The sequence below is a fragment of the Ammodytes marinus genome (assembly GCF_949987685.1).
Source record: "Ammodytes marinus genome assembly, chromosome: 6".
Classification (NCBI taxonomy): domain Eukaryota; kingdom Metazoa; phylum Chordata; class Actinopteri; order Uranoscopiformes; family Ammodytidae; genus Ammodytes; species Ammodytes marinus.
Window position 1 is genome coordinate 9,163,219 of NC_137235.1, and position 13,117 is coordinate 9,176,335.

The window sequence follows — 13,117 nt, forward strand, 5'->3', positions numbered from 1 at the left end:
ACATTCAAGGCCCTTGTGTTGTATGAACATGCATGAGTATCCTGCATTAGAGATGACAGGGCGGCACAAACAGCTTCACAGAGCTAGAACATCAGCACAGCAGGCGGACTTAAGAGACGTGATGCGTTACCATGGTGGCGCCATATTTCGGACAACAATTCTAGGTAGTTGTGATGAACACTCACGTTGACCTCTTTCACTCAGGACACAACACAGTCACACATAGTTTCCATATCAACAGAACACATCAGAGTCTCAAGCAAATTGGTCCCATTTCACCGTATCTTTTCATCAGTTCCTGACTAGAATGGTCTTTACTCTATTGCATTTGTCTTTCTTTGTATTATTTAAGAGCCTTTTCATGTCAAAACCCTGGCAGCGGTGGGATTCAAACCCAATAATTTATCCAGTTTTTTTTGTGCTACCTAACACATATGTTTTTTTTGTTGTGTTACCTACTACATAGGTTTTTTTTGTGTGCTACCTAACATAAGATTCACCATCCTGACTTATCTTAGGCTGCAGTTTAGAGAATGAACCTATGTGTTAGGTAACACAAAAAAAAAAAACCCTATGTGTTAGGTAGCACAAAAAAAAACCTATGTGTTAGGTAGCACAAAAAAAACTTATGTAGTAGGTAGGTAGCACACAAAAAAAACCCCTATGTGTTAGGTAGCACAAAAAAAAACCTATGTGTTAGGTAGCACAAAAAAAACTTATGTAGTAGGTAGGTAGCACACAAAAAAAAACCCTATGTGTTAGGTAGCACAAAAAAAAAACCTATTAGGTAGCACAAAAAAAAACCCTATGTAGCAGGTAACACAAAAAAAACCTATGTGTAAGGTAGCTACATATCTATGTAGTAGGTACTACAATTTTGTGTACCTTATTGAAAAGTGTTACCCACATATGTAATAAATGTGTTGCAATGTCCACTATTCTGGTTTTAGGCTCTCCACAAGATTCCGGAACCTGGCTGCAGAGATTTGCTCCCATTAAGAAAACATTACAGAGGTCAGCCGGTGATGTTGGTTGATAAGGTCTGGTTCACACTCTAATTGCATGCTGTGGCAATAATAAGACTACAGCATGAAAAACTGATACTTTGGCTATACAGTGTACATACCAAACTCATCTTCACATTATAACCACTAGATGGCTCATAAGGACAACATCACATGGCATGGGGTTAAGAAGACAGTGAAATTGTTAATTGTAGAAATATGTGCTACATGTATTAGAAGCAGTGTTACAGTTCACACAAGCAGCACACCAAAACAAAGCTACATACTTAGCAGTGTCCGTCTCACAGCCATGTTAAAAATAGTATTCAAACTTTTTTCTATCATGGAAGTTACTTCAAAAGAAAACTCTTAATTGGCAGCTGAGATGTGGTCTTCATCTGTGGTGAATGACTGAAGGAATAAATGTTCCATTATATGCTTTGGATGAGTTCTGAGTCACATTCCATGGCGTCAGTCGGCTCACCACTTTGGTTTCTGACTGAAAAATCTCCACAGCTTTTGGATGGAATGCCACACAATTTGGTGAAGACATTAACCGAGCCCATAGGAAGAATGCTAATGGATTTGGCAATTCTTCTTCTTTAGACTTTTTCATCTAGTGCCACCGAGGGGAAGGATATGTGGTTTGGATTAAAATGCCTCAACAGTTTTTAGATGGATTGCCATGAAATTGTAGACATTGATGTTCACTTACCACTCCTCCTTTTCTAATCATCAAATCAAAATGTAAAGTTGTCTAATAGCCTTCTTTAGTTTTCAACCAAATACCGGCTGCATGCCTAACTAAAGACATGAGCCTCAGCTGTACTTTGTGTTTAGTGCTTATCAGCAAATGTTAGCATTCCAATATTCTAAACTGATATTGTGAACATGGGCAATATTATAGGTTATCTGCCAGACATCCGCACATCAGTTTTTGACTTCTTCTGCCAGAGACTCTCATAACCCTGACGCACTCTCCTCTCCCATGCATAAATACAGAGGCAAATATCTCCCCTGTACTTCTTATGATCAGCGAGAGCCTTTTGGCTGCTCATCTCGATCATATTATATCCCTGCTCTGTCTCTCCTCTGATTTTTATTCCGTCCTTCTCCCACTCAAGTGCCGTATTCTCTCATTCTGGCGAGAGATTTGGCACGACACTGCCATGTGTTTTCTCTTACAGATTTAAATTTGCACCAACAAACATACACTGACTGGAAATACTGTATGTGGGAATGGGAGCATTATTGTATTAGTGTGAGCACAGTGGAGGCTCCAACTCAATTGAGCCACACCATCACATTCCTGTGCTTTTCCCGAGGTGTGTTCTATTGTCTAGTTAATACCTCTTCAGTCACTTAGAAGTCTGAAGTGCCGGAGAATCCAAATCTGGAGGTTTATGAAGAGGATTGATCTTTTCATGTCTGCAACATCTCAGAACAGTCATCCTGCTCAAGCCCCATCCTTGCCTTTACCAGTTACCATGGCAACACCAACAGATCCTGCAGTAGAGAGTGAGGGATGTTGGTTGGTCTGTTTCAGTCCCTGTCCGGATCAACAACACACATGCTGTAAAGTTTGGCACCACACATTAAGAAAGACTGTGTGTTTTCTCTGAAGAGGAGGAGAGATGAGTTTCCTCTGCAGAAGGACAGGGGAAAGTATATTACCTCACTCCCTTACCATCTCCTTTCCTTCCTCTCGTACAGTTTTTGGCTCAGTGAAATCTCAAGGGGACAAGATGCAGGGCGCTTTCAAACGTCTCCCACACACAACAGCATTTCTACAAAAAAAAATTAAAATGACAACGGATTTTATTTTTCAGAGCAAAATTGTTTCTGCCTCGGATAAACCCTGACAAGTCACTAAAGCAAAGCCAGGTTTAAAGGGAGCAACCGGAGCAACATTGTCTTTCACTGGTGTATTTTAAGTTTGGGTCAACATTGTCATCCTGGCACAAATAAATAAGCTACATACAGATACATTAAACTTTACATAAACAGACAATAGTTACAGGGCCTTTTAATTACATATATATATATTTTTTAATAAAAGATCACCATTGTCAGCTATAAACTGTTAGTTAAAGTTAAAGTTACAGTATGTTATAAGTGACATGTAGGTGACAGGTAGATTTCTGGCCCCTCAAAGACATGTCATTTAATTCATAGCAATTTACAACTGGAGTAAGGCAGTTAGAGTCTTGCCCCGTCCTGACCAGGAGTCAGACCATGGTTTCCCATACCAGAAGTCAGTGGTGTTTGCTTCAGAACAGTCCAGCTAATATGGAAGATTACAAGTCTGAGTTACCAGACTGCTCAGTCACATTCAAATATTCAGATTAAAATATCCCTGTGCCATAGTACATACCAGGAGTGGGGTTCCAACCCACGAGGACATATGTCCATTGGATCTTAAGTCCAACACCTTAACCACTCAGCCATCCTGGTGTGATTTATAGCGTATTTAGTATCTATTCATCCAAATTAGAATCCTAATATGTGCTTTTAGTTAAATCCAATTGCCAACATGCTCTGAATGACAATGCTAACATGCTCTTGTTTTGAAAGAATATGTAGGCCATCTTAGTAAAGCCCAGTAGCATGATAAAATGGACACCATGGATATCTGTTAAAAATGTTTGCCTGCCCATTTAGATTAGATTTTGTTCATTCTCAATCAAAGTGGTGGATTGATATTACCATCCCACTCAGAATGAAATCGTTTTGGTTAAGATCTATATCTTTATTGGAAAAGAGATCTAATAAGAACTGTTGAGATCAAGGTCTGTGCAATGTTCATGTCTCTCAACCTAGAATAATGAAACCAACTGCAACAAAAAAACAAAATCACAGAGATGGTCCACTGTTCAGAGGGAAACATTTATTGGTTTTAAAGAAAAGATTCAAATGTTCTATGAAAGGCACACAGCAACAATAAACAGCCAACAGAGATGACGGGCTCTTATTGTATTTAACACACCAGCAGCAGCACCCAACCCGAAGGCCAGACATTTCATCACAAAAAAAAACATGTGCTTTTTAACTTCTTGCAGTTGAACAAGACATTATTGTGCAGATTTTGAGTCACAGTTTTTCAATTTATGTATCTATGACTGGCTGCATATTTGTATGCATTTGTGTGCTTTGAGTGTAGTAACTATAGGCATTACCCAACCACCTCTATTTCACAGCTTTTAACAGGGAGGACCAGGGAGAAGGTTCCTTTCTCTCACCCTGTCCTTTGAAATATAGTTGAAAACCTTACATTAATCTAAGGAACCATAATAACTGAGTTGTTTAAAGAATTGAAGGGAAACCTTTCACTCATGACTACTTTTCGTTGATGCATCTGTTATACAGATTTTGTCTGCCCGAATATAGAAGAGTTAGAAAGAAAACAGCTTGATAGGTTCAGTTAAATAGCAAACAGGCAAAAAGCATGGTTCAGACACATCCTCGTTCTTTCTTTACATCTTAAACATGCCTATGCACCTAAAGTAAGAAAGCCGTATTTACAGCAGAGACATGTCAATAAGTGACACCCCTTTATCTGATGTGTTACACTTTATGTTTGACAGAGAAGAGGCGATAAAAGCAGCGATATATAGAGCCAGCAAGACATTTAGCAGAAGGTTAGATATTGTAAGTTATGAGTTATAGCATTCCACTTGTTCGTTCACACCAGTATTTATCACATAAAGGCGCAACTCATAACAGTTATGTTCAGACGTTCATCAGGTACAGCGTGTGTAAATTTGAATGGAAGTTTAACAAGTAATATGCAACACCCCACTGCGATTCATTCGTACAGTACAGTCCCCGTATACATCCACGTCTCCAGTAAAAGCCCAGTAAGAAAGAATAATAATACAGAGTAAGAAACACCTGTTAGTGCTTTGGTGTCATTACTTCCAGTTTATCAGCTTCCATTTTTTAACACACATCCATCCAGACAAATTCACACAATTACACACGCACACACGTATGCAAAAAAACCTAAAACAAAACAGCTAACTACAGAATCGATCAATAGTTAGAAGAAGCGTTGTGTCAGATGACGGAGATGTCTGGCTGTTCTGTCTCAGTATTCCCAGAGGGTGGCGCTGTCCAGGGAGTCAGCGCTGGCCTTCAGCCCTCCAGCATGGTCTCCTTTAAGGTACTTCCCCCCCAGGGCGCAGACGGCCATCTTGTTAAGGTCACAGAACTCAAACAGAAACTGGGCCGGTGTGGAGCTGCTGCACGCCACCGCTGTATCGTCTCCAACACACCAATACTTCCCCTGGGAGTCTGGACAAACATCACACGATGGGTGATATGTTAACGTCTTCAAAGTGATGGGTTGTTGAGTAATCAAAATAATACACAATGCATTAAATGTCATAGTTGTTATGGTAAATGTTTCACACAGAGGAAAGCTAGCAGATCATGTTGATTCATTGTTCAACTGTAAGTAGGTGTACTGGCCACAATATTATTCTCATTAGATGTTTTAAATATAGATTTTCTCTCCAGCACAGCAGAGATAAAAAGGGCTGTGGTGAGCACTATTTTTAGGGCACTGAGATGAGAACTGAACTAATAGGGACATTGGGTACAATAGAGGTGATTTGAATTTTAATTCTCGCACTAAAAAAGGTTTCATACAAGTCTTGATTAACATATTTTTCTAAGTGAGTCAATTGCACAACTGACACATAAATAAATAAATAATCTCCAAACGCATATCTCCAACTATATTGAAAGGAAATTAAACTTTAGGTTGCCGGGAAGGTCGGGAATCATTTCAGTCATTATGGTTGCGTTCCGAATCGCATACTTTCTACTATATAGTATGTAGAAAAAAGATTTAGGATGTCCCGATTCTTGTGGCCAGATTTAGGATGGTTAGAATACCCGGATGGTCTACTTCATGCGGCCAAGATTGTTAGTGTTGAAAAGTGCATCCTATTTGGGCGATTCTGACCCACAATCCAGTGCGCACGTGAAGTGACGTAACATCGACGAAGCCTATAGGTCCATGTTATGAAAACAAACGGGGATGCGACGGATATAAAAGCAAGAGGCAAGATCAAGGCGCAATGTTATGATGAAATAAGAGAGAAAAGTATGTCCCAATAGTATGTCTACTGCATCCTAACTAGATTCTTTTTATCGTCGGATGTAGTATGTAGAATAGAAAAAAGAAAGAGTATGCGATTCGGAACGCAACCCTAGTCTACAATGTTTGAGAAAGTCAGACTTTAGCACCCCAAGTGGTAGGATAAAAATACTGAAATCAGAACTAAACCAGTTTTGGGTGCGAGTATCTAAACACATTTTTTTTAAACAATCAGATAGGACTTATGGTAAAATGGTCAACCAATGTTGAGGTTCCTCTCAGCTGAAAGGAGCATTTTAGCTTCTTTCAACTCATCGATTTCTACACAATGGGCTTTAATGTAACCACTTTTGTTAAGTTAAGGAAAATGGCCTGCAGTCATAAGCAACACAATTCCAGACCACCAAAAGTTCTCTAAACTCTTGATTTTAGTTGTTGTCTCATTGAAACGACTGCCCACCTTTCAGGGAGTAGGCTCCGTTGTGGAACTCCAGCTGGAAAACATCATAAGATGCTCGGTTGGAGTCCAGGGTGGGCATACCAGCTTTACGCGCCCCGATGAAACCGTGCTCCCCACGGAGGACAATGATTGGACGGTTGATCAGCTTCATCAGGAACTGCTCTGCTTCCCCTGAAGAGACCACAGGCTGGTTAGGGTTGTGTCAGCACACATCTGGGCCTTATGTTGTTCCATGAATCTTGTGGACAATATTATCATAGCCCACACCCACAGACATACATGGGTACTAAGATTATCTGAACTTGAAGATGCTTTTGGTAAACTGGACTCTTACGTGTTATTGCATCTCTTTAGGGATAGAGAGAGTAGCCATAATAACCTAGTTGAGAAGAAGTACCTATCTTGACTTAACACTTGACCACTCCTGCTCATTTTTCACAAGATCGCCTTAGTTCAGAAACGTCACTGACCTGCGTTGTCTATGGTAGCAGCTAGCTGTCCATTCTTCTTAGCCGTCACATATTTCCCATTGGCTGCACGCACACACACACGGCCATCCCGCCACTCCAGTTCAAAGAAACTATTGGCCGACCTGTAGCACACATGTTAACAGACTCAGTGAGTGAATTGTGATGGACGTGTGTGTGAACTACAGTGGATGATATTCAACAGATTTCTGTGAGTGAATGTGTGTTTTTGCCTTTAATATAATGTGGTGGAGGACCCACGCTGTGTGGACATTTATCTTTGTGAGGCCAAAATGTCCTCACAAAAGAAAATGCTGAACTGAGTTCCTTTGATTCCAATGAATGGTGTGTGTGTGTGTGTGTGTGTGCGTGCGCGTGGTTACTTGGTGGAGGCAGTGCACTGCAGTCCTCCGCTTGCAGTCAGAGTCCAGTATTTCCCTGAAGCGGTTCTGAAGGCACACTTCCTGTCCTCACGGCTCATCTCCATCTGGAAGACTTCTTGGTCCCCTTCCTCGTCCTGATTGGCTGACAGGTCCATGCCTAGAGAAGTGGGGCACACTGCTGTCAGCTCTCATTTGGCTCTGGATGTTATTCTCTCCGTGTATGCAACTCTCATATAACCTCTATTTCATGATATTCCCCAGATGGAGTTTTGAAGGCAAAACCATTCAAGTCGCAAGTGTAATATTCCATACCAAAACAATAAAATACTTAGTTATTAAGCCCATCTATTAAATTGATTAGGTCTCAGTTATGTAAACACTACATCATTAATAACTTGAGGCAGTGGAACAAGCTGACATATCACCTAATAAAGTTTATACACTGGACGTAAACAGACAATTGCCTTATAAACCACATTTAACAGACATTAGCATTTATTTTCTGATCGCATGCAGAATCTAAGTCCATTATTACTCCTTTTTACACCTTATTTTGGTCTACACCAGTTCCTGAGGGAAATATCTGGCTCTTGAGCTGCTAAATGCTCTACTACTGTATGTTCACTATGCACTAACTACATTATCTGTGTTCCGTAAACGTTTGGTGATGGACATTTTTTTTTTAGTTATTATAAAAAGCTGCCTGCTGCATCCCAACGTGAAAATGGTGGGTGCGAACCAAAACAGTCAAAGTTGCGGGCCGTGTAACCAAACACAATGAAGCTGCAGGGAAATACTAGAACTGTGGGGAGCAGCAGGGTCAGGTGATAATTCGCTGTGGGTTCGTCACCTTTCACATTACAGGTCAGGTACTCATTTGACCGATCAGTCATATAAAACTTCCAATTAGTGCAACTTGAACAAAAACTGCTCAAACTACAAACCAGAAAGAGTATACAGCTGTGAATTTCTCCACGCGGAAATCTCCCAGCTCTTCTTTAATAGGCCGACATCAAAACCTAATTATTTCATTAAAAGACTTGACACAAAAACCTAATTTCTACCGTTGAGCTACTGGCTGACAACATGCTTGTTCATGCCCATGCTGAGCCCCCCACCCAATGTTTGAATGTACACTGTATTGCCAAAAGTATTGGCTCACCTGCCTTGACTTGCATATGAATTTAAGTGACGTCCCATTCTTAATCCATAGGGTTTAATATGAGGTTGGTCCACCCTTTGCAACTATAACAGCTTCAACTCTTGTGGGAAGGCTTTCCACAAGGTTTAGGTGATTATGGGAATTTTTGACCATTCTTCAAGAAGTGCATTTGTGAAGTCACACACTGATGTTGGACCAGAAGGCCTGGCTCTCAGTCTCCGCTCTAATTCATCCCAAAGGTGTTCTATCGGGTTGAGGTCAGGACTCTGTGCAGGCCAGTCAAGTTCATCCACACCAAACTCTGTCATCCATGTCTTTATGGACCTTGCTTTGTGCACTGGTGCATTGTCATGTTGGAACGGGAAGGGACTATCCCCAAACTGTTCCCACAAAATCTCTTTGTATCCTGAAGCACTTTCCACTCAATAAATACAGTATTTATTGAGTGGAAAGCGCATCAGGATAGACTAACCCTAACCCTAACCCTAACTCTAACCCTTAACACTAACCCTAACCCCAACATGACAATGCAACAGTCCACAAAGCAAGGTCCATAAAGACATGGATGAGAGAGTTTGGTGTGGATGAACTTGACTGGCCTGCAACTCTCAATCCGATAGAACCCCTGCTGGTGGCCTTCTCGTCCAACATCAGTGTGTGCGGTCACGAATGCGCTTCTTGAAGAATGGTCTAAAATTCCCATAAACACATAAACCTTGTGTAAAGCCTTCCCAGAAGAGTTGAAGCTGTTATAGCTGTAAACGGTGGACCGACGTCATATTAAACTCTTGGGATTAAGAATGGGATGTTAAATTCATATGCGAGTCAAGGCAGGTGAGCAAATACTTTTGACAATATAGTGTATGTTCAACACCATATCTTTGCATGTGTGTTGCCCTGCCAGTCTTTATTGGCCATATTTTATATGAAGCACCAGGTCACAAAGTCACCGCCCTTCATTGACCTCATTAAAACAAAGATAATCCTTATATCCTGGAATGTACATACACACACATGCACACACACACACACACACACACACACACACACACACACACACACAGCATATTGACTGCAGAGAAAACCGATCAGTCCCATGTGCATAGCAGCACAGTGACACTCAGCAGCAGCAAGACAAAGAGGTTACATGTGGCACAAAGATCCACATTCAGCAGGATCCAGTCAGTCACACCTCCCTCTTTTGCAGCCTGTTTTCTTTGCCTCTCCTCCATCTCATTCCCTTTGTCTCCTAAACAAATACCTCCTCGTTTAATGGTCTATTCTCAATCTGTTCTGAGATAAAGAATGACAGATAAAGCAGTAGACTGTAGCACCAGCCACAATGCAGGCAGGGGTAGAATTACTGCAGAAAAATGTTAAGCTAGGCAGATACACTGGCCAGGATGGAGGGAGGGAGGGGTGAGAGGGGGAGAAAAAGTGAGAGCATGATAATGTGAAACACATGGTATGAGGAAAATTATGTAAGAGAATCTAATTCTGTTCCTGCTCTATTTCTTTCATTTTCATTCTCTCTCTCTCTCTCTCTCACACACACACACACACACACACACACACACACACACACACACACACACACACACACACAAATCATGCAACAGCTGCTTCTGTGCCCAGATATGTAGTGACTTTGTGTGGCGAAATGTTATCTTTTATTTTTCTGCCTTTCTTTCACCTTGCCTCGTGGAGACGTTCCTCTCGTTGCCTGCTGTCAGGACGACCTGCGCGTGGCTGCGCTCCAGGCCAAACAGTTCATCCTTCCCCACCCGGGTTCCTTTCCCAGACTTCATTGTGCCGGTTGGGCCTGAGGGCGCCAGGTAGCGGCCGTTGCAGTCACGGAATGCAACTTTTCCGGAGCGGAACTCCAGCACGTAGCCGGTGTCCTTGTCCGTGTTAGTGGACAGGGTGCCATCGTTACGCAGGAAGCGGTTATCGCATGTCTCCAGGTGATAGCGCTGGTCACGGTAGACCAGCGTCACGAGCGAATCGACCCCCCAGGGAACGTCCCTGTTTATCGCCACCTCTTGCCGCTCCCCGTGCTTGCTCAGGTGGGCGAAGCGTTTACGCGCGAGGCTGTAGAGGTTGACCTGCGGGTGCACGGCCAGGTGAACGCCCCACTTCTCTGCCGGCGAGGCAGTCTGCGCGAAGCAGGTGATGCGGTCTTCGCTGCCGCCCAGATAGCGGCCGTGTGGCTCGGACTGCAGCGACCACCGCCCGTCCTCGTGCGCGGTAACGACGAAGCGGCAGTCCCGGCCGCCGCGCGTCTCCGTGTCCGCCGTAACGTTGCCGTCTTTGTCCGTGGCGAGGTAGCGGCCCAGGTGGGAAACGAGGAACACCGCGCTGCCGTCCTCCCCGGTCTGCTCCAGGGTCCACGTCTGTTTCTTCTTCAGGCTGCTGGCCGACGCGTTGATCTTGAAGCCGAACGCCTCCGCCGTCAGATACTTGCCCGCGCTGTTGACGAGCCCCAGAGGGATCCGCAGCAGGTCACCGCCGTCTGCGCCGTTTGCTGACATGATGATGGCCGTGTGTCAATGAGACAGAGAAGGGAAATAATAGAAAGGAAGAGAGAGGTGGTGTGCTTGTTTAGTGAGAAGGACACACGGCCAGAGTGAGAGAGGGAGGGAGAGAGAGTGAATGTGGGGGTGTCTGAGGGAGGGAGAGAGCTGCTGCTCTGTGCTGACTGATGATGGTGATGAGTGTGTTTCCCCTTGACTGCAAATCCAGGCTGCCTCGCTGGAGCTGCAGGAGTTACAGCAGGATTGGGAGTTTTGTTTTACAACGGCAGTAGCCTACACGCCCCAGATACAGGCAGAGGAGCAGGAGAGGGATTCATTTGTCAAAAAACCCATCCACCCCACACACACACACACACACACACACACACACACACACACACACACACACACACACACACACACACACACACACACACACACACACACACACACACACACACACACACACACACACACACACACACAATACATCCTATTGAATGTCATCCAAACCATTCCTATAAACTATAAATTTCCTCCACATCCATAATTCCCCCCTCCTATTCTCCCTCCCTCTAATTGAGATCTGCTCACCCTCAGTTCCACATGGATAGAGCCATTCACAGGCTGACAGAACACTGTTTGTTTTCAGTGTGTGTGTCTGTGTGTTGGTGTACGGTATTGGCTATGAAGATAATGAAAACAAGTTGATGAGAAGAATCTGGCGAACAGTTTGTCCGTCCACTTTACTTTCTTAGTCTGTGGCAGTTTTTTCCTGGTGTGAACTGGTTTTACTGTAAGGCCGCCTCACCATGTGATCTTAGAGTATACAATAGTGAGTTATCTCATTGTGTCTGTTCCTTTCTCTCTCATCTCCATGCTTTGAATTACCCCTGGTGACATCTTGTCATGGTAACGTATGTGCTGTAGGGTGAGAGGGTATGTCTGTTTTAACGTTCTCTCTCCCCCCCTTCTCTTTGTCTTACAACTATAGCCTACTCTCCACCGTATCATACAGGAACACTTCTACCATAAAACGCTTAATTTTTGCATTTTATAAGCCCTGCTGAATGCTTTACTTGTGAAGAATTGCTATCTTCAGAGTTTGCAGGTAATGAGAAACACCACGTTTTAGAACACACATGATAAATAAGAAATCTACAGCAAAATTGAACAGTGTGAGTTTCCAAGATAAGCTTCAGTTGTTTCCTGGCCTTTGTAATCTCAACTGCTCCCAACACATGGTCTGGGTCAGCCCTGTCACCCTCTTCCTCACCATAGGCTCTGTCATGACTCCTGCCCTCACATCCACCTTTGTTATTACAGGAGAGTGTGTGTCTGCGGGTGTGTGCTTATCTTTTCCTTACACCTAATACAATATCAGCGGGCCGGGGGTATGGAGCAAAGCCCTGTGAGAGGCCAGGAAGCCCTCTGAGCCATTTACTTTGTTTGTTCTCCTGCGGCAGTCTTTAACTGTGAATCTAATTATCTTCCTGTGCTGTTTGACTCTGCAAAGAGTGATTTATACAGTTTTCGGTGGTAGAATGCCACTAGAGTGGAGTTATACACTGCTTTGTCCACACAAAGCTTCATGTACTTCTTGAGTAAAGGCTCCCTCCATATTGCCAGGTAAGAAATAACTAGTTCCACAAGTTGATTTGTATAAACTCTGGCTTCAATGGCAGCTGTGTAAAAAGCTCAACGACTTGGTATGTGTCTCTGACGGCTGCACCTTTGATGTGATTGAAGAAGAGCCATGTTTTCATTTATTTGAAGCAGTGCTCTGCTGCTTGTGTGTAAGGACCTCAGGTAGGTGTTATACAAAGTAATCTTTAGAGGGATTTAGAACTTCTACATGAAAAACTTTACATGGAACAGAGTGAATGAAAACAGTGCCACTTGAAAACCACTAGCCTTTTGCTCATAATGTCATAGGTCATGGAGACACACACACACACACACACACACACACACACACACACACACACACACACACACACACACACACACACACACACACACAC

The 13,117-nt window shown here is 43.1% G+C and overlaps 1 protein-coding gene across 1 annotated transcript; it reads right to left on the bottom strand.

Moving 5' to 3' along the window:
• Positions 1-3,890: 3,890 nt before the first annotated feature.
• Positions 3,891-11,192, bottom strand: LOC307251778 (fascin-like). Its single transcript, XM_080029194.1, has 5 exons — positions 10,274-11,192; positions 7,419-7,575; positions 7,039-7,160; positions 6,569-6,739; positions 3,891-5,297 (listed from the first exon to the last, which is right to left on the bottom strand). Exons 1-5 carry the CDS (start codon positions 11,109-11,111, stop codon positions 5,092-5,094), a joined length of 1,494 nt encoding a protein of 497 aa, XP_079885320.1. The 5' UTR covers positions 11,112-11,192; the 3' UTR covers positions 3,891-5,091.
• Positions 11,193-13,117: the final 1,925 nt, after the last annotated feature.

Coding starts and splice junctions, on each gene's coding strand:
- LOC307251778 (XM_080029194.1), bottom strand. CDS start 11,111: ATGTCAGCAAACGGCGCAGACGGCGGTGACCTGCTGCGGATCCCTCTG. Junction 7,576..10,273: donor GAACGTCTCCACGAGGCAAG/GTGAAAGAAAGG, acceptor CCACTTCTCTAG/GCATGGACCTGTCAGCCAAT. Junction 6,740..7,038: donor TGCTACCATAGACAACGCAG/GTCAGTGACGTT, acceptor TGGTCTCTTCAG/GGGAAGCAGAGCAGTTCCTG.